At 43.5% G+C, this 27,046-nt stretch overlaps 2 protein-coding genes and 2 long non-coding RNA genes across 4 annotated transcripts; 2 read left to right on the top strand and 2 right to left on the bottom strand.

Annotated features, from left to right (window-relative positions):
* Positions 1–1,955: 1,955 nt before the first annotated feature.
* LOC129164600 (uncharacterized) lies at positions 1,956–3,116 on the bottom strand. Its single transcript, XM_054745266.2, has 2 exons — positions 2,795–3,116; positions 1,956–2,705 (listed from the first exon to the last, which is right to left on the bottom strand). Exons 1-2 carry the CDS (start codon positions 2,894–2,896, stop codon positions 2,097–2,099), a joined length of 711 nt encoding a protein of 236 aa, XP_054601241.1. The 5' UTR covers positions 2,897–3,116; the 3' UTR covers positions 1,956–2,096.
* A 3,659-nt stretch (positions 3,117–6,775) lies between these two features.
* txnipa (thioredoxin interacting protein a) lies at positions 6,776–9,345 on the top strand. Its single transcript, XM_015941330.3, has 6 exons — positions 6,776–7,215; positions 7,293–7,368; positions 7,471–7,618; positions 7,928–8,287; positions 8,360–8,662; positions 8,743–9,345. The coding sequence occupies exons 1-6, from the start codon at positions 6,960–6,962 to the stop codon at positions 8,785–8,787; spliced, it is 1,188 nt and encodes a 395-aa protein (XP_015796816.1). The 5' UTR covers positions 6,776–6,959; the 3' UTR covers positions 8,788–9,345.
* Positions 9,346–22,902: 13,557 nt separating this feature from the next.
* Positions 22,903–26,829, bottom strand: LOC139061629 (uncharacterized). Its single transcript, XR_011515445.1, has 2 exons — positions 25,648–26,829; positions 22,903–25,576 (listed from the first exon to the last, which is right to left on the bottom strand). It is a non-coding gene; the product is annotated as an uncharacterized lncRNA (long non-coding RNA).
* Positions 23,648–24,673, top strand: LOC139061630 (uncharacterized). Its single transcript, XR_011515446.1, has 2 exons — positions 23,648–23,970; positions 24,191–24,673. It is a non-coding gene; the product is annotated as an uncharacterized lncRNA (long non-coding RNA).
* Positions 26,830–27,046: the final 217 nt, after the last annotated feature.

Raw genomic sequence — 27,046 nt, 5'->3', positions numbered from 1 at the left:
AAATGAGCCGACATGAACGATCGCGTGTTAAATTAGTTTTTGAGGTGGCGACACCTGATTTGATAATGTTACTGTGGCCGTGCTCAGGACGCAGATGTCTGGAACGCGTCAACAATCAGAGCTTTGCATGCGCAAGCTGGTTAAGGTTAGGATGGGGATGAGGGGAAGGTTAAACTGCAAGAGGGTAAAGGTCACAATTTGGTTAAATGATCGTTTTACGGCGGGTGTCAGTACCGACGCTCTGGCACAGCGCGTTGCCTCACGACGCACAGGAGCTCCTCACCTTCTGACAGCAGGCTGCTGTCTTTTCCTAGGACTGCATTTTGCCGGTCATTATCATGTGACAGCGACTAGTCAATGACAGGCATCACAAGTCACTATAGAGCGGTGAAGTCGACTAGTGACTAGTTCATATTGCTCCCCAGAGTGTTCTGCAGCATAATCAGCACGTTCTCTTTGATCTTGATATCAAATTTTCGCCTCCCCTTCGTCTCCGCACGGTTAAAGTTACCCTCACGGTCTATCACTGGCAAATCAAAAGTGAGACGGATGTCACAACCGCCCCCCTGTGGTACTTGCTTGTTACCACATCTCACCCGGCCACAATAAAAAACCGGCCATTATTCACCTCCGCCGACTCCGACACCGGCCAAAATGTGATACCTGGCCGTCAATTGAATACAGGCCAATATTAGAGGATTTACAGTAATTAATGAGCATCAGACCCACGTGACCGCAGAGCTAGCCCCAGGGAAAGGCCTCAGTCTGAGCCTCGGCCTCACCTGATAACTGTTCCGTCAGTTTCAGTCTCTCAACTTAGACCATTAGTTGTAGCGTTTGTGTATTCTTTTTTGGATATTTTTGTGCAATTGTTGGACGAAATTACTTGCTGTGGCATTAATTGCAATAATAGAGCGTCCAAGGAGTCTCCACTTAATATTTTTCGGTAAGTAAAATTATATTTATGTATTTTAGGTCACTGCCAAGCTGAGCTTAGATTTTAACATGTACTGTTTAACCATGAAATTTAAATGTAATAGGGTAAAACGCAGTGCATTTAACATAATGCTGCACTTTATAAAATGGGTTGAAATATAAAATGTTGGTGGAGCTGGGTTCCGACTATCGGCTTGTGGAGCTCTCGGGAGACCGATGTTTTCCACCCGCTTCTCCCCTCCCCGCAGCTCGGCGCTTCTCTGTCTGATCGCGGCTCCTGACTGCTACGCGGGCTGCCGGCTTGTGGAGCTCTGGGATGGAAACCTTTCCACCCGGTTCTCCCCAGCAGCAGCTCTGCGCATCTCAGATCGCAGCGGCGCCTGTCTGCTGTGCGGCTGCCGGCTTGTGGAGCTCTCGGAGACCTCTGTGTTCCACCCGGTTTTACCCAGCGGTCAGCCCGGCGTAGCTCTGACTCAGAAGCTCTGGTGTTGTGCACAGTTAACTCCGGTTGTAGCTAGGTTGCTACCTCCGTTAGCTTAGCTCCCACCTCCGCCTTAGCTTTGGGTTAGCTTCAGGTTAGCTTGTTGTAGCTAGTTCGACCGGGTGTCGTCAGTTGATCCCAGCCTAGGGTGACCAGATTTAAAAAACTGAAAACTGGGACACCAAAGTTTTACACAAAATTAAAGACTGACAAATCCTTGCTGGTGACTTATAACTGCTTTTTATTGTACAAAATGCAACAACATTTGAACATCCTATTAAAAATAAGGACATTCTTTTTTTTAGTGCAATGTTTTGTTATTTTCTTTTTCAAAATAATACTGTATTTGTGAAACACATTGGGCAATATTAAATGTAGCCCTTTTGTGAAAAGATAAACAAAGAATTTAACTGACCTTTATAACAGCTTTTGATTGTAGAATGTGCAAGAACAGAAACATTTGATCTATATTCAAAATAAGGACAGTTTTTCTAATATTTTTAGTGCAATCGTTTTCCAAAACAATACAGTATTTTTTTAAACACATTTGTTTGGGCAATATTAAATGTAGCCCTTTTGTGAACAAAAAAAGTATTTCACTGACTTCAAGTTTTTTAGAAACAAAAATATTGCACTAAATGAACAGCCCTATTGTTCCCTTTAATGTCACAGTAACTCTTTAAGAGTATTTCATGTTTGAGTGAATCTTTTTAAGCAGACTGTGGTTGTCAACAAGTCTGGCATGAAACTCAGAGCAGTCATCAAAGTTCACCCGAGTAATGAGCAGTGCCTTCAGAGTGTCCAGTCCCAAACGATTTCTCTCACTGGTCCAAGTGTTGTTCATGAGAGAAAAAATGCGTTCCACAGAGGCGTTTGTGCCAGGTAGGCACATGGCAAACTGGCAGATGACGGCTACATTTTTAAATGGGACATGCTGATGCTTAAAATGTGTAAACATTTCAGCCCAGCGCTCATCTGCTGGTTTAATGTCTCGGTCCCACAGTCCAATCTTGTCAGATGTGTAAGTTTTGACAGAAGTAACTTCGTCAAAGAGCTCCGTTTCATTGATGTGAATGTTTGGCAGCTTTGAGGAGACACACCTCAGGGAGCTCTCAACCACATCCCAACCTGGTGGATCTTCGAGCAGGGTCCAAGAGAAGCACTTCATGTCAGTAAATGAGGAGCTCCACTCCTGCAGATATGAGATGCAACCTTCATAGAAGGTGTGGAGGCTTTGCTTAAACACCTCCACTTGAGGGCGATCTTGGGTAGCCAGAATGCTCTTCACCTGAAAAAAACACCAATAATAATTCAAGAAGCATTAATATAAGAGCCTTGTTTTTACATTACTTTTAATTTGAATATGTTTAAATTCACCTTTAATCCCATGAAGAGGGCGGCCTTCCTCTCCAAAAGTTTCTCCTGTAGATCACACAGGTGCTGTGCAGCGTGGTCAGCTGTGCTCTTCTCTTTCTCCATCTTTTTGATGGTGTCATTAAACAGTGACAGTTGGTTGTAATGTGTGTAAACCACAACCAGGCCTCACACACTTAGTTTTCTAGGAACTTGATGATTAAATTAGGTGCTTTTTCCTAAGACCTGAAGTAGGACTGAAGTGCTGGATAAAGCTTCAGAAACCCTCTCAACTGCAGGTCACAGTGAGAGCTAATGGGTTCTGCTGGTCCCAAGGAGAGTGGCATGTTCAACATCAACAAATGAACAGAAGTCTTTCAGCTCCTCAGTTTGGACAGTGTAGATGGGAAAATATCCAAAAACCTTGACAACAAAGTTCTCAATGTCACATTAGCTCAACTTTATGTCACATGTCTGTGTAACCTAATGCTCATTGGTTGATGGCAACGCCGTTGACGCAAGACGGCTCCTAAGTCCTGCGTAAAGACGATTCACCAAGTCACTCGTTGTTCAGCATGCCTAAAAGATGGTCAAGACTAACAAAAGAGCTACTGGAACGACACATCTTTCAAGTATTTATGTATTTCAAGTAAAGTATTTCAAGTAAGTATTATGTAAATTTCAAGTATTTATGGACATGAACAAAAACAGGAAATATATAAACTGAGATATTTAATTAATATAACAAATAAGGGGGAAAGAGTCATTGAAAGGCACATTCTTCTGGAAGCTCCTGATCCTGACGACACCAGCAGAGACGACCACCTGCAGACACCAGAGGATCACCTACGACCAAGAGAGCAGCTGGTATCAGTGAAAAAATAATGAAATCAGGGCAGTTTTAGTGGGCTGAACAAATTACAGAATAATTTTCTCATGGGGTAGTTTCATAACTTTCTATGCAGCAGATTGTAATTTGAGCCCAGGGCTCCTGGAGAGCTGCAATCCAGCAAGTTTCAGTGGTTTTCCTGCTTTAGCAGGTTAGATTAGCTGTTAAGCAGCTCAGCTATTTGTTGCTGATTAAAACCAGGTGTGTTGAAGCAGATAAATCTCTAAAACATGCTGAATACTAGCTCTCTAGGGCCGTGGAGCCAAACCCTGCAGCTAATCTAATGCTATGGCTAACGGCTACTAACCATTCAGAGCTAGTTCTGTTGGGTCGGTTCCGCTAGTTTCAGGCAACTCACAAGCTCAAAACAAAGAGGCTCAGGTCCGCTTGTCTACTCCAAATAGACTTGGTTCCTTTCTTCTCGAGTGTCTGGGTAAGGAGAGGGAGAAACGTCTTCCACTTCTAATAAATGCTCAGTGTGAAGGGAGCTAGCATTGTCTCGCTACCCTCTCGGTCCGCCAGGCAACGCCTACTAATGTTGCAGTTTTTAAAATTGATACGTGGGTGGAGAAGGACTCTGAGGCACACTTGACCCGCTCTTTAAATATGAAGCACGTAAGCGGTTGTCTAAAGGTATTGTTTAGTTCTGATCGACACTCAGTTTCCTATTGCACAGAGCTCTACAGGGCAGCCATGCTAGCAAAATTTAAAAAAAATTAAAGGCATTTTGCTTAGGAGAAAACTCCAGAAGGCTGCTTCAACAGCACATCAGCCACTCAGGAAGGTGGCACACAGAGGCTCAGAGCCTGACTCTGGGAAATTCTAATTCAAAGATGCTTTATTAATCCCAGAGGGAAATTAGAGTTTCAGTACACACAATTCTGAGATCAGACATATGTGGCAAGGTGGATAAACGAGGGCCCGGGCGGGATTCGATCCCCAGACTCCCGGGTGAGAGTCATACGCTCTAACCAGTCAGCCAAAGGGACATCCCCTTGGCCAAGTAGCCAGGGTGCATGATCAATCGGGACACTGTGACAGGACACACACTGTCACATCTTCCCCCCTCTTTCCACAAGCACGTCCTCGTGCTCCCGCGCAGGGTGCCACAAACTTCACATCCATGGACCTACTTGACAGTACTGCATGGATCCTGCCAACAACGCCACATGTGGCAAGGTGGATAAACGAGGGCCCGGGCGGGATTCGATCCCCAGACTCCCGGGTGAGAGTCATACGCTCTAACCAGTCAGCCAAAGGGACATCCCCTTGGCCAAGTAGCCAGGGTGCATGATCAATCGGGACACTGTGACAGGACACACACTGTCACACATACATAGGCAAAGACACATGACAAGAATTGGTGACTGTGGTCAAAGGTGAGCAGGATCAAACCACTTTTGAGGAGGGGGAGGTTTGCTGCATTTTTGTGGTTGAAATATAATGTTTCAACCAAGCACTATATGCTTTTTATATTTTTCAAACACATGGTAAAAATAAATGTTTCATATTCTCAAATTTTAGGGGTGCATTGATTTAATTTAGGGGTGCCTCAGCTCCCTCCAAAATGGGCTAAAAATGCCCATGACCTGTATGAATCCTGGCTTGATCTGTGTCAGGCCCCAATGAGGCAGGGGGAACCCAACAATGCACCAGCATTAGCACAGCCACTTAGCCAGAGGTGGACTGTGGAGAGCTTCTTGTCTTCTGCGCGTGCTTCAGTCGCAAAAAATTCTTTGTGTAAGAGGGGGATCCAGTGTGCATGCCCCAACTACCATAAGTCTATTTTAAAGATTTCTGCTCCCCAAAGAAACAGGAAATGCATCACACGACCTTTCGGTCGTGGTAAGACTAAAGGCTGATTCATGCTTCTCCTTCTGCGTCAGTGCGGAGACACGCAACGTCATTATCCGTCCTTGCGTAGGGCCCCGGCAGGCACGCAAGTACGTACGGAGTCGAGCCAACTTTTTTAAACATACGTCAAACGAGACGGAGAACGCAAGCTTGTGATTGGTCAGGGCACCACTGTCGTCTACACCGCCGCCATTGCGCCCTCAAAATCATAAAGAAAGCCGAGAATAACTAGTGGCAGACACGGAGAAGCTTGAAGAATACCTCGCGAAAAAACTCTAAAATATGAACGTTTAATTGCCCCGTGACTGGAGGAGTGAAAAGTTACGCAGCAAGCATTTTATTTGTGGACGGAAATGACAGGAAACGTGGGTTTAGAGGTGGCGAGCGCATGAAGAGGTGGAGGAGAATGAGAGACAAATTTGTCGTGTTAAAAAGTCTCTTATTTACAAAAAACACAATATAAACACACTATGTTGGACTGGATACATGACAGGATACCACAGAACAGCGCTACGCCCTCTGTTGTCCTGACGGGGAATTGCTTTGCAACACTTCCCAGGAGACGAAGAAGTATGAGAGCAAAACACTTCCGTCAATCCGTGTGTGTCTGTCCCTTGCGGAGCTGACGGAGAAGCATGAATCAGCCTCCAGAGGACATTTTTAAACCACACTTAAATGCAGAATAAACAGAGCACTTATACTCTGTATAATTATAGATCATTTCATGGAATTTTCAGGGTGTTTTAAAAGTATGTTAGGATTTCTATCTTCTTCTTCATCTCCCTGTGAGACTGGTAGGGTGGCACCCCAGCGCTCCCTGTGACCGCCACTGCTCCTGAACTATTTTTCTGAACAGAGGCTGTTCAGGACGTTATCTACATCACAGCATTACTGTCCATCTATCTGCTTTTTCAACCATCTGCTCATATTTTGTAATTTTGAAACCGTTTTTCCTTCAGCTATAATGTCCTTTATACTAAAAATGTTTTCTAACAATATTGTCTAAGCCGAACTGGAGCGGCAGGTGCAGCGGATCAGGAATGATATCCTTTAATATTGACTCTTATTCCCCAGTATTGTGCCTGTTCCGAGCTGTTTACTAACTGAGGAGCATTTCTGTTTCTGTCTCAAACTTCGTGCTCACATCAGCTCAGCACGCGCTGCAGCCTCACTGCCATGCAGTGTTCACGCGCTGAATTCTTCTGCTGATTGGCTGGAGGCGAGACAAACAAAGGATTTCGACCAATCGGAGCCATGTGCACGCGCTGAGTCACAGCGGACGTCCCAGCTGCACATGCTCTGCACGCGCTGCTGGTATAAAACGGTCAGAGTCTTTGTTTACAGCAGAGAACAGGGAGCGGTTTAGGAGGGGATAGCTGTCTAACTTTCGGGCGTTGTAACGCGAAAAGCTCACATTGCTGCGCGAGTTGGAAACAGAACGCAAACATGGTGGCAATGACGAAAAAAGTGAAAACCTTCCAGGTCGTCCTGTCGGACCCGTGCAAATCGTTTTACTGCGGCGGGGACCGGGTCAGCGGTCGGGTCGAGGTGGAGGTGTCCGAGGTGACCCGTGTGTCCGCCGTCAAGCTGCTGGGTCTGGGCTGCGCGAAGGTGGAGTACGCTAAAGGCAAGCAGCGGTGCCGCCAGGAGGCCGAGTACCTTCGGTACGAGGAGGTTCTGAGTCTGGGCGACCAGCCCGCAGGTACATGGGGTCCGGGGATTCTCTCTGGGGCATCATCACAGCAACATGCTGATCACAACCGTCTGTGTATCTTTCAGACTCGGACGGATCCGTAGTTCTGAGACCCGGTAACAAGTATGAGTACCCGTTTGGGTTCGACCTTCCTGAGCAGGGGTAAGTCGGACCCAGTCCATCTGGGTCTAGGACGCATCACTGACCTCTAGAGGTAATGCCTTGGGTTTTAACAGGTCTGCTGTGTTCGTTCTGGACTTTCAGTCAGCTGGTGTCGTCATACAAGGGCAAGTTCGGTTACGTCCAGTACTATGTCAAGGCCCAGATGGAGAGACCTCAGCAGCCCACGGTGGAGAGCAAGAAGTACTTCGAGGTGGAAGAACCTCTGGATGTGAACACTCCGGACCTGCTGGTGAGTTCACTAGTGGGTCAGAACCAGAGCGATCTGGTTTCACTTCGGATCTTCTGTTTACATGGGAAACACCCCACTGTTTCCCTGTGCGTGTGCGCGCGTGGTTCCACCATGATACAGTAGATAAGAGGTATCACGTGACCGGCGTATGCAGGAAGTTTAGAAGTGGACTCAGAAGCTGCTCCCAGAGAGGCAGATGGTTTTATTTCAGTAACAGACAATCATGCATGATGACTGGTTCCAATCAGCAGCTCCTTTTTACACACCACCACAGTTCTGGTGATGACAAACTGCTTCCTGTGTCTTCAGTCTCCTGCTGGCGGCATGAAGGAGAAGAAAGTCACCTGCATGTTCATCCCTGATGGCCAGGTGTCGCTCAACGCTAAAATTGACCGCCGTGGTTTCTGCGAGGGTGAAGACATCTGCATCAACGCCAAATTTGAGAACACATGCTCCCGCATTGTGGTCCCGAAAGCCGCCATCATAGCCAAGCACACATACCAGGCTAACGGGCGCACCAAAGTTTTCCGCCAGAAGCTTTCCTCTGTGCGTGGAAACCACATCATCTCAGGGATGTGCGACGCCTGGCAGGGGAAGACCATCAGGGTGCCGAAGATCAAACCGTCCATGCTGGGCTGCAACATCATCCGAGTGGAGTACGCCCTGATGGTAAGTCTGCTTCCTATGGGAGGACTCTGTTAGCCCTGGAACATGGTGTTAAGGTTCCTCATTGTTTCCCAGATTTACATCCACATCCCCGGCAGTGAAAAGCTTATCCTGGAGCTGCCCCTGGTCATTGGGACATCTGGGATTGGCAGTCGCACTAACAGTGTGAGCAGCCAGGAGGGTTCGATCAGCACTGCCTCTCAGAGCTGGGTGTCCCTCAGGATGCCCGCTGAACCCCCGAGCTACTGTGACATCACTAAAGACTGCCGTCTGGACCAGCCGCTCACGCCTCTTCTAGATGATGTGGACTGTGATGACAGTCCCATCTTTATGAACGCTCCCAGCTTCCAGTTCCCATCCCCTCCAGCCTACTCTGAGGTAGGTCTCACACCAGTTAGCTCCATGGCTAGCACCAAGCTACATGTGGCATTACATCTCAAGGTTTTTTTGTTTTTCAGGCTGAGGAGTACAAGGGGAATGCTCAGATGCTTCCTGTCTGCTAAAAGTCCCGAATCCTGGAGGGGTTGTCCACCTCTCCGATTGTTCTTCTAAAGCGCTTCCAAAAAGCTGAAGGTCCAAACTCCAGATGGGATGGGATGTTGGATGGAGAGTTGAACAGAAATGCACTTGCCTGTTACCATGCTTCGTCTTCCATGCTGATGCAGAATCTCCCTCCTGGAGCTGTTTGGGTCGGAGTCCTGAAGCCATCACTTCCAGAGCCTGTCCACAGGCCCAAGAGGCATTTGAGTTGGATCCAACCTGCTGAGATGTCTTCATGAATCATTCCAGTCAGGACTTAAGGAGCTGCTGTTTCGTTGAGGTGTAGGAACAACATTCTCCTGAAGATTACAGAACTCTAATGCTGAGTGATGTTTCCAGATGTTTGAAGCCATTTCTTCATGTTTCCTGTAGCACTTTGTACTTTCTCCACGTCTGCTGACCAGGTTGTCTCTGAACAATATTTTTATGTTGGAATGACTTTTATTTTCCAGTTTCCAGGAACCTACTTCTGAGATTTGCCATTGGCAGTTTTTTTTTTTTTTTTTTTTTTTTTTTTTTTGCTGGAAAAACAGAGATTCAGCAACTCAGACCTGATGAAAGCACCTTCTAGAACATCAGCTCCAGTTGTCTCAGGCAACATTTCTGTGATGGTTCTGTAGTTTTTCTGTTGGCTCAAACAGAACTGCAGCGAATGGCTGATGTGGAAATGTTTTAATGTATCATTTATACGTTAAGTATTTTTGTAAGAAGCCCTATGGGTCTGTTTTCTATTAAAGGCACAATGTTAAATGATCTGATTGTTTTCCTTAGCTCCACCTGTTCAGGTGCTTGTAAACCAATACCTAAAAAGTTTAAACTTGAAATTCTGAATGGAAGAGAAACAAGATGATGCTGGTGTCAGACTGGTCTGAGTAGTTCAGAACTTGTAGATCTGCAGGGATTTTAACCCACAACCCTCTGAAGAAGAGAAAATCAGTGAGCAGCAGCTATGATTGAAACTTGTCTTGCTGAGGTCAGAGAAGACTGGTCAGACTGGATCTAGATGACCACATAGTCCCATTTGATGGCTGCTTCAAGCAGGACAAATAAAAGCAACAAAGGAAATATCTGGTGAATAAATTAAAGCTGTTGATGCAGAAACTATCTCGTTTGTGATTCTGTCACTAATTTAATATGAGGCTTAAAAAACGTGCTACCTGAAACCCTGCAGTTCAGCCAGAACCTTCGGTTGTACAGGATGTGGACAACAAACAAGATATCACTTTTCACAGACTTAAGTCACAAAGTGCTTCACAAACAAATGTCCCCTAACAAGACTTAGGTGCAACAGGTGAGAAAGCCACGTACCCTTTGGAGGTGCAACAGGTGAGAAAGCCACGTACCCTTTGGAGCTCAGGTATACTTCCCTGACTAAACTTCGGATGGTTTGTACACCATCACAGGTTCGATTGGAGAATTTTTTTAGACTTTTCTACTGAATGTTCAGCTGATAGTTAATGACATCACACTAGCTTGTTTACATCAGAGTTTTAGATGTTCTCCACACAGGAAGTGAAGGTTGTTTTTTACTTATCTCCTCCCATCTACTGAAAGTTCAGCTGATGGTGATGTGATGATATCACACTAGTTTTACAACATTCTACTGTTTTAACTGTTACTTAATCCCATAATGATGTCAGCACAAATGTCATTTATACATCATAACATTGTTATTGGACCTTCTCTGCTGCAGGACCGACGTTTCCTCTCAGATCCTAAAGGTCGTACTTGTTTACATCAGAGCTTTAGATATTCTCCACACAGGAGGTGAAGGTTGTTTTAGGTCTTATCTCCTCCATCAAACCCAGTAGAAACATCAACGTTCCTCAGGGTGACCCTATAGAGCCTTCTGATGCTCACAGTTCAACAAGTTTTTCAAAAACAATTCAGTTTTCAGCCAGCAGCTGTTAGTCTGATCACACTAAACTTTCTCCTAAGGCTGATCCTTCAGAATGCAATTTTTAGGTGTGTGTGTGTGTGTGTGTGTGTGTGTGTGTGTGTGTGTGTGTGTGTGTGTGTTTACCTGATAAGGACTGTTTTGTTGTGTCTTGCTGCCTTCAGTCAGACAGCAGGACTCAGATTACATATTGCTCTAGCGTTTAGTTACTCGTGGCCTCACCAGGTGAGGCTCACGTGGTCTTGGGTTCTCAGGAGTGCCCCATCGAGGTGGGTGCCTAGTGTCTTTATGATGCTTCAACTCAATAGATTAACTTATGAAACTTCATGTACTTTCTGCTGACTCAGCAGGTTCTGGGCTCCGGTTCTTCATGCTGAGCCCATGTATGGAGCCTGTTTTGGTTTTGATTTGCTGAGTGAACCGTCACCTTATCGTGATGGAGGAGTTTGAGTGCCCTAATGATCCTAGGAGCTATGTTGTCTGGGGCACTTTGTGCCCCTGGTAGGGTCTCCCATGATAAATTGGTCTTGGTGAAGGGTGCGACAAAGAACGGTTCAGAGGATCTTTCATGGATGAACTATCAAGGAGTCGGAGTACCCGGCCCGGAGGGTTACCGGGGTCCCACCCTGGAGCCAGGCCTGGGGTTGGGACCCATGAGCGAGCGCCTGGTGGCCGGGCTTTCGCCCATGGGGCCCGGCTGGGCCCAGCCCGAACCAGATACATGGGCTCATCCAACTGTGGACCCACCACCCGCAGGAGGAACAAGAAGGGTCCGGTGCAGTGTGGATCGGGTGGCAGACCGAGGCGGGAGCCTTGGCGGTCCGATCCCCGGACAAGGACGTCACCTCGCTGGCAGGAAAGGAGCAGGAGCTTGTGGCAGAGGTTGAGCAGTACCGGCTAGATATAGTTGGACTCACCTCGACACATAGCATTGGCTCTGGAACCCAAGTCCTTGAGAGGGGTTGGACACACTCCTTTGCTGGAGTTGCTCCGGGTGAGAGGTGGAGGGCTGGGGTTGGCTTTTTGTTAGCCCCAAGACTCTCTGCCTGTGTGTTGGGGTTTACCCTGGGGGACAAGAGGGTACCTTCCCTGCGCCTTCGGGTCGGGGAACGGGTCCTGACTGTTGTTTGTGCTTATGGGCCAAATATCAGATCAGAGTACCCACCCTTTTTGGAGTCCCTGGGACGAGTGCTAGATAGTGCTTCATCAGGGGACTCCATTGTCCTGCTGGGGGACTTCAATGCTCACGTGGGCAATGACAGCATGACCTGGAGGGGTGTGATTGGGAGGAACGGCCCGCCTGATCTGAACTCAAGTGGTGCTTCGTTATTGGACTTCTGTGCAAGCCGCAGTTTGGCCATAACGAACACCATGTTCGAACATAAGGATGCCCATCAGTACACTTGGTACCAGGGCAGCCTAGGTCGCAGGTCGATGATAGACTTTATAGTCATATCATCTGACCTGCGGCCGTATGTTTTGGACACCCGAGTGAAGAGAGGAGCGGAGCTGTCAACTGATCACCACCTGGTGGTGAGTTGGATCAGATGGCAGGGGAAGATGCCGCGTAGACCTGGCAGACCCAAACGCATAGTGAGGGTCTGCTGGGAACGCCTGGCAGAAGAACCTGTCAAGACGGTCTTCAACTCCCACCTCCCTTGTTCCACTCCGCGATTGTTGTTGAGGCGGCTGTTGCTAGCTGTGGTCGCAAGGTGGCCGGTGCCAGTCATGGTGGCAACCCCCGTACCCGCTGGTGGACACCAGAGGTTCGGGGAGTCGTCAGGCTGAAGAAGGAGGCCTACAGGGTGTGGCTGGTCTGTGGGTCTCCGGAGGCAGCAGACAGGTACCGGATAGCCAAGCGGGGTGCAACAGTGGCAGTTGCAGAGGAAAAATCTCGGGCGTGGGAGGAGTTTGGTGAGGCCATGGAGAAAGACTATTGATCGGCTCCAAAGAGGTTCTGGCAAACTGTCCGGCACCTCAGGAGAGGGAGGCAGCAACTCGCTCACACTGTTTACAGTGGGGATGGGGAGCTGCTGATGTCAACTGGGGCTATAGTCGGGCGGTGGAAGGAATACTTTGAGGAGCTCCTCAATCCCACCAACGCGCATTCCGAGGAGGAACCAGAGCCGGGAGACCTGGGGATGGACTGTCCAATCTCGGGGGCAGAAGTTGCTGAGGTAGTCAAACAACTACACAGCGGCGGAGCACTGGGGTCAGATGAGATTTGTCCTGGGTTTTCAAGGCTATGGATGTTGTAGGGCTGTCGTGGTTGACACGTCTCTGCAAAATTGAGTGGTCATCGGGGCAGTTCCTGTGGAGTGGCAGACCGGGGTGGTGGTCCGCATCTTTGAGAAGGATGACCTGAGGGTGTGTTCCAACTATAGGGGGATCACACTCCTCAGCCTCCCTGGAAAGGTCTACTCCAAGGTACTGGAGAGGAGGGTCCAATCGATAGTTGAATTTCAGATTGGAGTGGAGTGTGTCAAGTTTGGTGGCAGGAGAATCTCCTCTCTGCTTTTTGCGGATGATGTGGTGCTCCTAGCTTCATCCAGCTCTGACCTTCAGCTCTTGCTGGGTAGGTTCGCAGCCGAGTGTGAAGTGGCTGGGACGAGGATCAGCACCTCCAAATCTGAGACCATGGTTCTCGACCGGAAAAGGGTGGCTTGCCAACTCCGGGCCGGGAGAGAGGTCCTACCTCAAGTGGAGGAGTTTAAGTATCTTTGGGTCTTGTTCACGAGTGAGGGTAGGAGGGATCGGGAGATCGACAGGCGGATTGGTTCGGCATCTGCAGTGATGCGGACGCTGAGCCGATCTGTCGTGGTGAAGAGGGAGCTGAGCCAGAAAGCCAGACTCTTGATTTACCGGTCGATCTACGTCCCAATCCTCACCTATGGTCATGAGCTTTGGGTAATGACCGAAAGAACAAGATCGCGGATACAAGTGGCCGAAATGAGTTTCCTCTGTAGGGTGGCCGGGCTCAGCCTTAGAGATAGGGTGAGGAGCTCGGACATTCGGGAGGGACTCGGAGTAGAACCACTGCTCCTCTGGATTGAAAGGAGTCAGTTGAGGTGGTTTGGGCATCTGGTCAGGATGCCTCCTGGACGCCTCCCTGGGGAGGTGTTTCGGGCATGTCCTGCCAGCAGGAGGCCCCTGGGTCGACCCAGGACACGTTGGAGAGGTTACATCTCCAATCTGGTCCGGGAACAACTTGGGGTCCTGCCGGAGGAGCTGGTGGAGGTGGCCGGGGAGAGGACGGTCTGGAGCTCCCTAGTTGGGATGCTGCCCCCGCAACCCAGACCCAGATAAGCAGAGGAAGACGACAACGAGTAAATTAGCTCTACCTGAGCCCCACTCCTTCAGAGCTCAGGTAGACTTTTGGGTGTAAACACGTCACAGGAATCTGGACTGTACCTGACTGAGCTGATGTTCTGATGGTTCTTACACTATCACAGGTTCAATTGGAGGATTTTATCTTTAGACTTTTCTACTCAATGACTGCTGATAGTTAATGATATCACACTAGCTTGTTTACTTTACATCAGACCTTTAGATATTCTCCACACAGGAAGTGAAGGTTGTTTTTAGCTCTTATCTCCTCCATCAAACCCAGCAGAAACATCAATGTTCCCCAGGGTGACCCTGCAGAACCCTTTGATGCTCACAGCTCAACACATTTTTCTAAAACAATTCAGTTTTCAGCCAACAGCTGTTTGTCTGAGGACACTAGACTGTTTCCTAAGGATGAATGATTGGTTCAATATTTACAAAAGAATAGTTTGCTGCTTCAGGAGCCCTTCAATACTTTTAGAAATGTGGTGTTTCTGTGTGTATGTGTGTGGGTGGGTGTGTGTGTGTTTGTGTGTGTGCATGTGAGTGCATGTGCGTGTATGTGTTTGGCTCATGAGAACTGTTTGTTGTGTCTTACTGCCTTCAGCAACCAGACAGCAGGACTCAGATTAAATATTACTCTAGCCTTTAGTTACTTGTAACCTCACGTGGTCCTGGGTTCTAAGGAGGGCTCCATCAGGCTTCAGCAGATGCTTAGTGTCTTTATGATGATTCAACTCATCTTATTAATGAACTTATGAAAATTTCTGCATGTTTGTTTCATCATCACACACACACACACACACACACACACACACACACACACACACACACACACACACGTGTTGTTACGATTTTCTCTGTTTATCAGTCGGTGAGACCATTTGGTTCAAAAACAAGATGAGATGAAAACAACTAAAGTCAAGGAGAATGAAGGACATCACAGCAGGTTGTTTTCTGTTATTGTTTTGATCATTTGTTTGTTTCCTTTGATTTATTCACCCTTGAACCAAATGTCCAAAATCTGTTCCTGTCAGTTTTGACAGCCGAAACTTGCCTTCATAACTAAGCAACAAACGCAAATCTAACTTTTAGATTTTTATATGAGGATTATGTTAATTCTAGATGACTTGTGCACATGCTAAGTCTGGATCTCATAAATATTAGAACAAATTCAACTGAGCAGAAAACTAGAAAAAATTAATGTGGTTTATCGATTATTAGGTCAATTTTTCTAAGACTTTGTTAGTTTATGACTTGATCTGTGATAAACAGTTCTCTTTGCTCTCTCTCACAGAATCCTGGCTGCAGCAAGAGGACTATGTTAGTTTAAACGAGTCGACTCTTTCAAATTATTTAAATCATCATATTGCTCGAAGTACAGGGTGAGGAGGAGGAGTAGCACCCATTTTTCATTCAGACCTATTAATCAATCCCTCACCTATAGTTACTATTCTTTTGAACATCTTATTCTTAGTTTTCCTAATCCAGATTGCAAAACTGTAAAACCACTGTTGTTTGGAGTTTTTTATCATCCACCAGGCCCTTACTCAGAGTTTTTGGATCAAATTATTGTAGTGGGGTATTTTAACATTCATGTGGACATTGAAACCGATAGCTTCAATGTAACCTTTAGTAGTATTTTAGGCTCAATTGATTTTACCCAAAGAACACATAGCTCCACCCACTCCTGCCATCATACCTTAGACCTTGTGCTGTCTTATTGAATAGAGTGTGAGGAAATAACAATATTTGAACACAATCCAGTCCTCTCTGACCACTTTTTGATAACCTTTGAGTTTTATACAACTGAGTTCTTGAGACATGCAAGTAAATTTCACTATAGTCGGTCTCTATCTGACAATGCTGTTGCCTCTTTTAAATCAACTGTTCCATCTTTACTGTCTTCAGCATCTCAGAAGAATGTAGCAGAGGTCAATATTTTGATTTCTAGCCCTTCACAAATTGATGGTCTAGTTCACATATGTCAGACTCAAGGCCCGTGGGCCAGATGCGGCCTGCGGAGCATTTTTATGTGGCCCGCGAGATAAATATCAAAAATATATTAAAACTGGCCTGCTGACCGATTTTACCACAAAGACTTCAACTCCCATGATGCTTTGCGGCGTCAGCGCAGAGCCGACGCGCCCCCTCCTTTGTGTTTTTCCAGCGCCTGCTGCCGGGTGTCTGCAGCTCCGCTGTCTCGGACAAACTACACTCCTCTCGCTCAGCGCCGAGTTCACTCAGCTATTTTCTGACGTTGAAGCCCAGAAACGGAGATTCTAGCCGCTCAGTAATGTGTTCACGACTGAAAGAGAAAGTTTTCCAACTAACATCCAGACAGAGCTGATATAACTCCAGCGAACAGCGACACGCTCAAACCAGCATGGCTCTGTGGTTGCTGTCGTTGTGTTTCCTCCCCGACACACAACAACGTGGTCAAGCTGCTCAGACATGTTCAGCAGCACAAACCTATGTGAGCACCTGTTGTCATCTAATGTTGTCATTATTATGATGAAGATGAACAAAACAACAGGAGTCTCCTCCTCAGCTCAGATCAACCCCATGATGCAGGTATCTGGCTGGAAAAGGTGAGCATCACAGTAAACCAGTGGAGCAAACTGAGCTTTAAATATGTTGGTTTTATGCTCTTTTTCTGCTCCAAAACATGAAAGTTAACAGGTGAGATGTTGCATTTTCATTTAAGATAAAATTATATTTTTATTTTGTTGTTGGCCCGTGAGAAAATATTTAACCTACAGTAAACAGGAAGTGGAAAGGCTGCAGATAGATGAATAGAATAGAAAATCCTTTTATTGTTCCTCAGTGGGGAAAGCTAGATGTCACAGCAGAGATGACACTTATTACAGGAGAAAAAAAGGAGAATAAAAAATAAGAAAAATGAATAATCAAGAAAACATAAATCCTGAATAGATTTTAAAAATGCTGAATATACCACAAGTAATGAATACCACTGATGCCTTTTATTTGTAACTGACTTGCTCGTGTGTAATTTGGTTATTCCACATTCAGTGTTAATGCAGAAATAAGTTTGTTTCCAAATTTAAAGGTTAAAAATTGCATTTATGTTGATAAAGAAAATGTGCAAATTTGCCGTCACTTTTTCAAAAAATATTAAGTTTGGCCCTCGACTCCGTCCCAGAGTTTCATTTCGGCCCCGTGTGAGTTTGAGTTTGACACCCCTGGTTTAGTTCATAATGTTACGTCTTCTTTACGTGTGGCATTAGATGATGTTGCCCCTTTAAAAAAGAAGGTAATCACTGGTTTAATTCTCATTTACAAACTTTAAAATTAAACTCTAAAAAATTGGAGAGAACATGGTGCTCTACACACCAGGAGGAGTCCTACTTATCCTGGAAAAATTGTCTTTATAAAAATAAGCTTGGACAAGCAAGAACTGCACATTATTCATTGCTACATTTCTTTTCAGTAAAGTTGCCAAGCTTACACTGAATCATAGCTACAGTATGAACCATCTATTCCCTTAGCCCTCAGCAGCAACAACTTTATGGGATTTTTCTATTAGAAACAAAATCATTAGCATCCTCCCTAATGTGATTTGTTCTTCCTCAGCATCAGAGGTAACTGTAGAACCTCATCTGTGTTTGAACTGTTTTGATCCAGTTGAGCTTTCAGAGTTATCAAAAATATTAGCTTCAACTAAACCTTCAACTTGTATTTTAGATCCAATCCCAACCAAATTATTTAAAGATGCATTTCCTTTGGTTACTGCCCCCATTCTAGATATAATTAATCTATCCTTAGTAAATGGATTTGTACCACAGGAATTTAAGGTTGCTGTAATCAAACCTTTACTTAAGAAACCTTCTCTGGATCCAGATGACCCAATGAATTACAGACCAATATCTAACCTTCCATTTTTATCCAAAGTTCTTGAGAAAATAGTGGCCATCCAAGTATGTGAGCATTTAAATACTCACATACATATATACACATAAATACATAAATACTTGTAGCCTCCAGGAATGGTCAGTTTTCCACCTACAGTCTGACCCTTTCAGTATCTGGCCATTTGGAGACATACGTCTTAACTGGTGCTTTTAATCTGCAAGAAAGATACTGTTGCTTGGCCAAGGTCCCTCTCAAGTTCTGCTTATCTCAGACTGCTTTGCTTCACAAAACAGGACGAAAGAACTTTTACAATATAATATAATAATGAACCGTTATGAAGAATGGAGTGTTAAAATAATCATATAATGAGTGAATAATAATGGCTGAAGAATAATAACAATGTTGTGATTAATCTGTGCTTAAATTACTGAAGTTGAAATGAATATTATGTTATGATCAGTAAGTTGATTTAACAAGTGAATCACTATCTACTGACAAGCTCACACACTCACCATATCTCCATGACGCAAGTTAAAGTTAAACGTCACTGCTCAGATTTCCTGATCCACAAATCAGAGCTCTGATGTTCTGAGGTTTGTTTGGTAAAACCCCTTTACATGTCAAATTCTGGTTGGCCATGTAGTCAAAATATGGCCGTTGTTAAAACAGAACTCACCTCCTGAGTGAGTCAGTTTTTGGCAAAGCTTCGGACCGGCCATCCGAAGCATAACCTCTTTAACTCAGCGCATCTTTGACAAGCTGTCAAAACCTGTTGCATGCTACAGCTGACCGCAAACTGATCCTTCAGAACAAAGCTGAACCAGCTTTGACTCCTTAAGAGTCCTCCGTAGACGCAAATAACTACCTTTCATGACCTGGAAACATCTCGAGACCGGTCTAGTGGTACTGCGGTTTCTTCTACGGACTTTGTTACCTATGGGGATCAGCGGACTTCCTGACATTCCGGCTCTACCACGGGGGTCTTCGAAGGGTACGTAGACTCGACAGATGTGGTTTTATAAACCATCACTATAGTTTATAGCAGGCCAAATTCACTCCCACTCAGAACTCAGTTTCTTCAGATTTGAGGGTTCTGATAACATTATGTTCACACAGAATCACACCTCACATTCCATCCACTTAGATTCATTCATCACATAACGAGTTTCCTAGTTGTCATGTTTTTAATTGTTTAGAAAATAAATTTCTTACCTTTTATAAACTTGACTCTGTCTGAATTGATACGAAGTGTCTTGCAAACCCTGAAAAAACAAAGAATTCTAAATCTTCTGGTTAAACTTTCAAAGACCAATCAGAATGGAATTTGTTGGTCTTTCTTCTGCTAGACCAAGCACGGGTACGGAGAAGATGGAGTTAAACACCTTTTAAGTTGACAGAACGTGGAGACAAATGATCAGAAGTCCATTCACTGTTTCACCGCTCATGAGGGGGAGAGTCTCTGCAGCAAGTCCCGCGACCTGCTCTTGCCAGATGCTTCGGACAGACTCTCGCCGTTCTGCTGAAAACGGCTGATTTTTATTGAAGATTACAGGAATGTTACATACGTAGTTTGCCATACACACACGTAATTCTGCCATCTGCACCTGCAGACGCACGTCAGCTAATAGCCTTGTTAATGAAAGACCAATTCATCCCAAGGACATGCAACCTTGAGATGATCAGGACACATCCTGCAACATCCTTTGCTAACAAAGACAGTTGTTCTTGTATTGAGGAACTGAAGGAAGGAACGCTTTCACTCCCTTATGCAGCTGTTCAGCTTGAGCAGAAAAGGCACAGAGAGGTTTTCGATATTATAACAAGATTCCATGAAAAGGCATATAATAATGTATTTATGATAATATATAAGGAGCATAAGTGAGAGATACATATTTGTTCATATAAAAGAGCTTATAATAATATATGAAAGAGCTTATATGAGAGATATATATTTTCAATCCCCCTTTTGAACTCTTTTAAGAGTTCAATAAAGATATAAGAAATCAAAACAATAACACCAAATTCCATCAAAAAGAATCCAATAAGCAAAGTTTTAAAATACAAATACAAACAATCAATCAGGTTACAGCTTCTCATATTTCCAGCAGTAAACTAATACAAAAAAAAACATGATCATATTTTTAACTGAACATGTTACAACATGTATGGATCGCATGCAACTCCATATGAGGGCGAAAAACCCTAATTATCATATGTTTATAGGGAAAATTCCCCCATGTCCCCCCATTTGTCATATCTCAATTTTGGGGCGAACACCTGTTGGCATAGAGTGTGCATGCCTAGGACATCAATGATCAACAAAAAATAAAACAAAACAAACAAAAAAATCATAAAAATGAACTGGTGAAGGGATGGTTACATAAATCACTGAACATTCTCACACTCTAACAACATCTTCTTCATCATGAGAGTCATCACTATCATCAGAGAGTTCCCCTCCCAAATAGATGTTAGGATTGGCTAGTAACAAGGGCATCTGGATAATTGGGTCAGCAGGTGGAGGGTGTAAAATATTACCCTTGTAAAATAAATGAGGGTGTTAAATACAACCCTTGTAGAATGTTCATAGGGTGGCTACTTCTTCCCCCTGTTGAGGACCCTTCACTGGCTCCAGGCAGCTGCAGGGGGTGATGATGTCATGATTCTCGTCCTGCAGGATGTGGTGGCAGCTTGGCATGCTACTGCAGTCAGCTACTTCTCTTCCTGGTTTTTGGATCCTTTCTCTGGTTAGGCAGATGTCAGCTGCTTCTCTTCCAGGTTAGGCTCCTCCCGTCCAGCCGGACAGCGTGTGATGTCCTCTCCGTGATCCTGTATGGCCCGGTCCACCTCGGTTCCGTCCACTTCCTTTTGGTGACTTTTAGCAGGACCCAGACGCCTGGCACCGAAGACGAAGCCTCTTCGTGTGTGTAGTTTTGGTCCAATGAAGGCTTTCTCGGCTTGTGCAGTCCTTGATCTCGGCAGATAGTTGGTAGGAAGATTCACACTCCGGCCGGACCAGAAGTTCCCCGGACCGATCGCCTAGGGATTAAAGGTTATGCACAAAAATGTCCTAGCTCTTACTGACCCTAGCCTCTGATACCTTCAACATCAGACACATACAGTTACGAACAGCAAGCGCAATTAAAGGTACAGTGACATCACGACATGGACACACACAGACACACATACACAGAGAGAGAGAGAGAGAGTAAGAATGTGTGTGGGAGAAAGAAATGTGTGGGATCCATTTTGCCACCAGCATCTCCACCTGTGTCACAGAGAAAAAATTGCAAAGAAATTAAAACATAAAGCAAACAACAATAATTCAATGAGTATAAATGATCAAACTAAAATATACAACCATGCATGGGTTTTATAACAGTTCCGGCAACACTGGAGAGGAATCCTTGTATAATGAATTCTTAAGATGTCCTTCATCAATTAGAGGTTATAGCCAAATTGTTTCAGGATCCTGAATTTGAATTGGTCAATTTACTCAGAATAGCCCAATGGCTTTGTTGATGTTTCTCAAGGCTCAGCCACGCCCATATAGATAAATAAACAAACAAACAAGACAAACACAGTCAAACACACGGTCCATACACGTCTCTGTGCCCTCACACACCAAGCAAATGTCAGACTGAAGCGAAAGTGTGAAATACTTAACCTAACGCTAAATCAGTGGAAAGAAAAAAAATAAGACCTAAAGCGTGTAATCAAATTAATCCAACAAAACTTCCCATAACTGCTGTTCTAAACTCACGTTGCGATGTGATCTCTCCAATTAGAAATTAGGACAATCACTTTACTATCAATTCAACCAAAAAGTTTCAGGTTGTCCCTTACCTAAACTACTTGTCTTTCTTACCTTCTTTATTTTATTTTTTTTTAAGAACCTCACTTAACACAAGAAATCCTAAGAATTAATTCACTACTTAAGGTTAATTTGTAAATAACGAAACTGCAGTTACAGGTTTGTTTGTGCATAGTATTGGTAATCAGCAGTTTTTTTTCCTTATCTCCACATCTAGAAGTGTTTCTGTGCTGCTCCTCCATCTATAACACAAGTTAGTATCATCCTTAAAGCATCTGAAATTAAGCTGCATTGCTAAATCAATAACGTGATTTGTGCTAAGAAATACTCCCCTATCCTCTTCCTTTTTCCAGTGGCACTGAATGACAGATTTTAGATCAATTTAACTTTTTATCACTATTACGTTTCATTTAATTAATTTTGCTTTTTCTCTCTTATTTTTTTCTATTTATTTATTTATGTTATTTACTTATTTATCATGCCATCCTGTGATGATAATCTTAAAGACTTTTTAGCCAATTGTCGTCAAAACGGCCATTTAAAAATATTATGTTAAAGATTTCACAAGATAAAAATGTGAACATAATTTTTATCGAATGAGGGGTACAATTATTCAATATTTTTGTGACATTATTTTCTACGTTAGAACTTACAGCTGATAGAAAAATATAGGATCAGCTAGGTTTGGCTAGATCTGTTGGGAAACTCAACGGAGCTGAAACAACACTGTTGTCTCGGATGAGATGTTCCATGAATCATTTAGTCAGCTGGATGCCAAATTATTCATTTAATGTTTATTTTTATGCAATGAATGGAATGGGATGGAACGTTACTATAAACTATCCGGAAATTTGCGCATGTTTGCTCGAAGGAGAAAACTGTTGAAGCCTAATGCGTTCTCCTAGACTTATAAATAGACACCGTTTCCTTAACTAATGAAGATAAGTGATGACGCCGATGAATGACTTTTTGAAAAGAAAATAAGGCTTTACTGCATGTCCGCTGCAGCTGAGAATCCTAAGACAATAAAGATTATATTGACGTCCAATGATGAGTTGGGCTGAAATCCAGGTTACTAATCCTATTATTTATTTATTTATTGTTATTATTATTATCTTTTTTTTTTTTTTTTTTTTTTAGGCTAACTTTCTCAGTTAACTATGTTCTACAGTAGTTTAGTAAATTTTCCACAGTTCTGACATTTCATCAATTCAACTGGTTGTTGCCAAAAAGCCTTGTTCATTACCTGACTGCAGCAAGCAATCTTTTACTGGGTGTAACCATAGGAAACAGTCTCTTTTGAGCCTCTCTTTGTAAGTCCAGGATGACCACCGTCATTGATTGAAGTTCACATGTTAGCACACATGCTCCCCCTTTTGTACTTTGTTTCATCAGCAGCAGGGCAAATAAGTTTCTGCCTCTTTGTCCATCTTGTAGTGCTCCCCGTCTTGATGTTATGAGTCACAGTTTTTGGTGAGGGCTTCCAGGTTCTCTTTGTATAGAAGTCAGAGCCAAACATTCTTTGCAGCTGGTTGTGACAGGCCCACCCAGTAAAGTTCATGCCTCCACAATGCACAGCAAACGTTTTCCTTAAATATGTTGATTGAGTTGAAAGGACAGAACTTTCTCTTTTACAAATCAAAATCAACGAAGGTTTCTAATATTTAGTCAACTTTATTGACTCAAAGGTAAATCTAGACTATTTCCTATGCACAATTTTTCTGACTCGTCAAATCGGTTCTACACAGGTTTTAAACTTTAGGCACAATCTATCCCAAATGCAAGATCCCTCCTTTCATTTTTTATTTATCTATTTTATTTTGGGAAAATAACTACCAGTTTTTAACTCAAAACAGCCTAGTACAGTTTCTAGCCAGGTTACAGGAAATAATACTTAGTTTATCTATTTTTTCATTATTCAGCATCTCAAAATCCAGCCATTAACGTTAATGGTTCTTAAAGTTGAGGTAAGACAATTATTGGATTTTGTTTTATAGCAAGATTTAACAAATATTTTATTTCCTGACTGATTATTTGTTAATTTTATGGTTTTCATAAAGATGATCCTGAGAGGTTCAGAGCTGCTTTTCGCAGCACCCTGTGCTATTTTTAGACCACGGGACTCTTGTGTGTAAAAGTGGGTGGAGTCAGGTCCCCAGGCTGAAACTCCAGTCATTCTCACTAAATCTGTCCGAGAGGAAGGATCTCCTGAATACCCTAACCAGAAGCCTTAAGGTACGTCCAAAACACCGAAAAATATCCTTTCTAAAGTCACAAATTGCTTAAAACTGCATGTTACACAGGAAAACTGTGAGAGCGAGGGAGTCCAGCTGACTCCACGGCCCATAATCAGACAAAATACTTCCTTTATAACCACAACCATACAACTTTTGGATTTTAAAGGATTTTCTTGTCCTCACACTAACGATAAATTCTTTTTCTATTGTTTCCACAGTCTCTCGAACTAAATAACCGTCTAGTAAAAACATGGACCGCACCCTGTTTCTCAAGCAGCTGCTCCCTCTATTAAAAACTGAGTCATTCAGAAGATCCAGCGAAAGCAGCTCATGCAAGAAGACACACATTCACTCATTCACAAGGCACAGAGACATTCTTTGTTTGTCACAGTCTCTTTTTATTATTATTATTATTTTTTTTTAAGGTAAGTCAGTTCGTCACTTATTTATTCTCTCTCTATATATATATAATATTTTAAGCACAGAATTTATTTAACACTGCACTGGTTATTTTCAGAATTTAATGCTTACTATGCTTTTAAGCAGGCCTTATGTAACATTAGAGCAAATCCAATTGCAATTTTTTTGAGAGCGCTCTGAGGAATAGTTTATATATTTATTTTCTGCAGATCTGTTTTGATTTTACTGTTTAGCAGCTATATGACTATATTTCTAAAATAAAGCTGTCATTTACATCCTTACTTGCGTTTCTTGGTGGTTTTTTCCCTTTTTTCATCTCCAGGTCACTTAACCCCCAGATCGGGGTCACTCACATGCTGCCCCACACACAAATGATTATCACGCTTCTACACTACATATGTATATATATGTATACACATATACATACATACACACATACATATGCATATGTTACTTTAAAAACCTTTTATTTATTAACTTATGGTGTTCTGTTCAAAGACTGATCAGAACAGGGTTGCAGAATTTGAATTTTGCGTAGCTCCAAACATTAATTTTAGCACTGCAGTGTAATTTACATATACGAGTTGCAACTTTTTAAAGCTCTTATTATCTTATTTATTTATTTTCTGGTACCGCATCAGGCCTTCACACACACACACACACGGAGCTCCCAAAACTCTGCTCTGCATTCTGCACTCTCCTAGTGCTGCACTTTCAATCCAGAGCCGTAAGCAGCCTCTTGCTGCGCCTCACACACACAGGCTGAACTCAGTTTACACACACAGTGAAGCTTGTCTACAGCTGTGCCTTTTTTCTCTCGATTCTGCAGCCTTCACTTCCCAAATCTTTCTCCAGTTACCTCTACTGTTAACATCTACCCCTTTTTTCTTCATCGCCTCTTCCGCTGACTTTCTCAATAAAACCTTATTTCTCGTGGCTTCAACTGGGCTGCTTGTCATATTTAAACATTGCTCATTTTATGCAAAAACAGCCAAAAGCACGCAGAAATAGCCAAAAGCACTGCTCTCTTCACACAGAAGCAGTCAAAACATTTATCATCTTATGCAAAAACAGTTACCTCAGAACATTTTTCTCATCTCATGCAAAAGGTCCTTGACCTTAAAAATCCAGGGAGCTCTCTTTTAGCCTCCCCTTCCCTTAACACAAAAAACCAGGTCCTTGACCTTAAAATCCAGGGAGCTCTCTTTTAGCCTCCCCTTCCCTTAACACAAAAAAAAAAAACCAGGTCCTTGACCTTAAAATCCAGGGAGCTCTCTTTTAGCCTCCCCTTCCCTTAACACAAAAAACCAGGTCCTTGACCTGTGGACTTTTAGGGTTCCCACACCTATGGATCCAGCCAAGCTTTATATAACCTTGTTATATATTCTATCCGCTCGTCAGCAAATAGTGTGGTCAGCCACGACCTGGAAATGGAACTTTAGGGCTACTCTATTAGCCCTGGGTCACCATCCCTTCATCTGTACTATTTCCTTTTCTCATTTACTCATTAAACCATTAGAAAAATCCTCATTTCATTTCACCATTAAACCATTACAAAAAATCTCTTATTCTTTCTGCACTTGTCTCCACTTTCTTCTCCAACTATTATTTTAGGACCTCAGCTACTATGATTCTGGACACAAAGGCTTTGGATAAATCCAATGAGCAGATTTTAGATAATAGGCTCTGCTCACCTTGTTTTCCACCGCGGTGTTCTGTGCCAAGATCGTTCACTGGGTCGGTTGGTCAAATTGTCCTCCAAAAACTCCTTTTTCTTCAAAAAGAAAAAATCCTGTTCGTGACGCCAAATTTGTTGGTCTTTCTTCTGCTAGACCAAGCACGGGTACGGAGAAGATGGAGTTAAACACCTTTTAAGTTGACAGAACGTGGAGACAAATGATCAGAAGTCCATTCACTGTTTCACCGCTCATGAGGGGGAGAGTCTCTGCAGCAAGTCCCGCGACCTGCTCTTGCCAGATGCTTCGGACAGACTCTCGCCGTTCTGCTGAAAACGGCTGATTTTTATTGAAGATTACAGGAATGTTACATACGTAGTTTGCCATACACACACGTAATTCTGCCATCTGCACCTGCAGACGCACGTCAGCTAATAGCCTTGTTAATGAAAGACCAATTCATCCCAAGGACATGCAACCTTGAGATGATCAGGACACATCCTGCAACATCCTTTGCTAACAAAGACAGTTGTTCTTGTATTGAGGAACTGAAGGAAGGAACGCTTTCACTCCCTTATGCAGCTGTTCAGCTTGAGCAGAAAAGGCACAGAGAGGTTTTCGATATTATAACAAGATTCCATGAAAAGGCATATAATAATGTATTTATGATAATATATAAGGAGCATAAGTGAGAGATACATATTTGTTCATATAAAAGAGCTTATAATAATATATGAAAGAGCTTATATGAGAGATATATATTTTCAATTTCCATATTTATATAGAAATTCATATATTATTGGTCAAATGTAGTGTAGTATATTGAGCTTTAAAAACACCCAAAATACATACGTATGCTATTCCTACACACTAATGATCTGTTTGAGGAATTTCAGTCTGGTTTTAGAGAGTATCACAGCACTGAAACAGCATTAGTGAAAGTTACAAATGATATTCTCATGGCCTCAGATATGAATC

This window comes from Nothobranchius furzeri, chromosome 11, assembly GCF_043380555.1.
Source record: "Nothobranchius furzeri strain GRZ-AD chromosome 11, NfurGRZ-RIMD1, whole genome shotgun sequence".
Classification (NCBI taxonomy): Eukaryota; Metazoa; Chordata; class Actinopteri; order Cyprinodontiformes; family Nothobranchiidae; genus Nothobranchius; species Nothobranchius furzeri.
Note: the sequence above shows the minus strand (reverse complement) of the source record. Positions and strands in the feature narration are given on the sequence as shown.

Bases quoted from the DNA above. Each gene is read 5' to 3' on its own strand.
- LOC129164600 (XM_054745266.2), bottom strand. From the start codon at position 2,896: ATGGAGAAAGAGAAGAGCACAGCTGACCACGCTGCACAGCACCTGTGT. The intron at 2,706-2,794 runs GTGAATTTAAAC...TGTTTTTTTCAG, and splicing joins CCCTCTTCATGGGATTAAAG to GTGAAGAGCATTCTGGCTAC.
- txnipa (XM_015941330.3), top strand. From the start codon at position 6,960: ATGGTGGCAATGACGAAAAAAGTGAAAACCTTCCAGGTCGTCCTGTCG. The intron at 7,216-7,292 runs GTACATGGGGTC...TGTATCTTTCAG, and splicing joins TCTGGGCGACCAGCCCGCAG to ACTCGGACGGATCCGTAGTT. The intron at 8,288-8,359 runs GTAAGTCTGCTT...ATTGTTTCCCAG, and splicing joins GAGTGGAGTACGCCCTGATG to ATTTACATCCACATCCCCGG.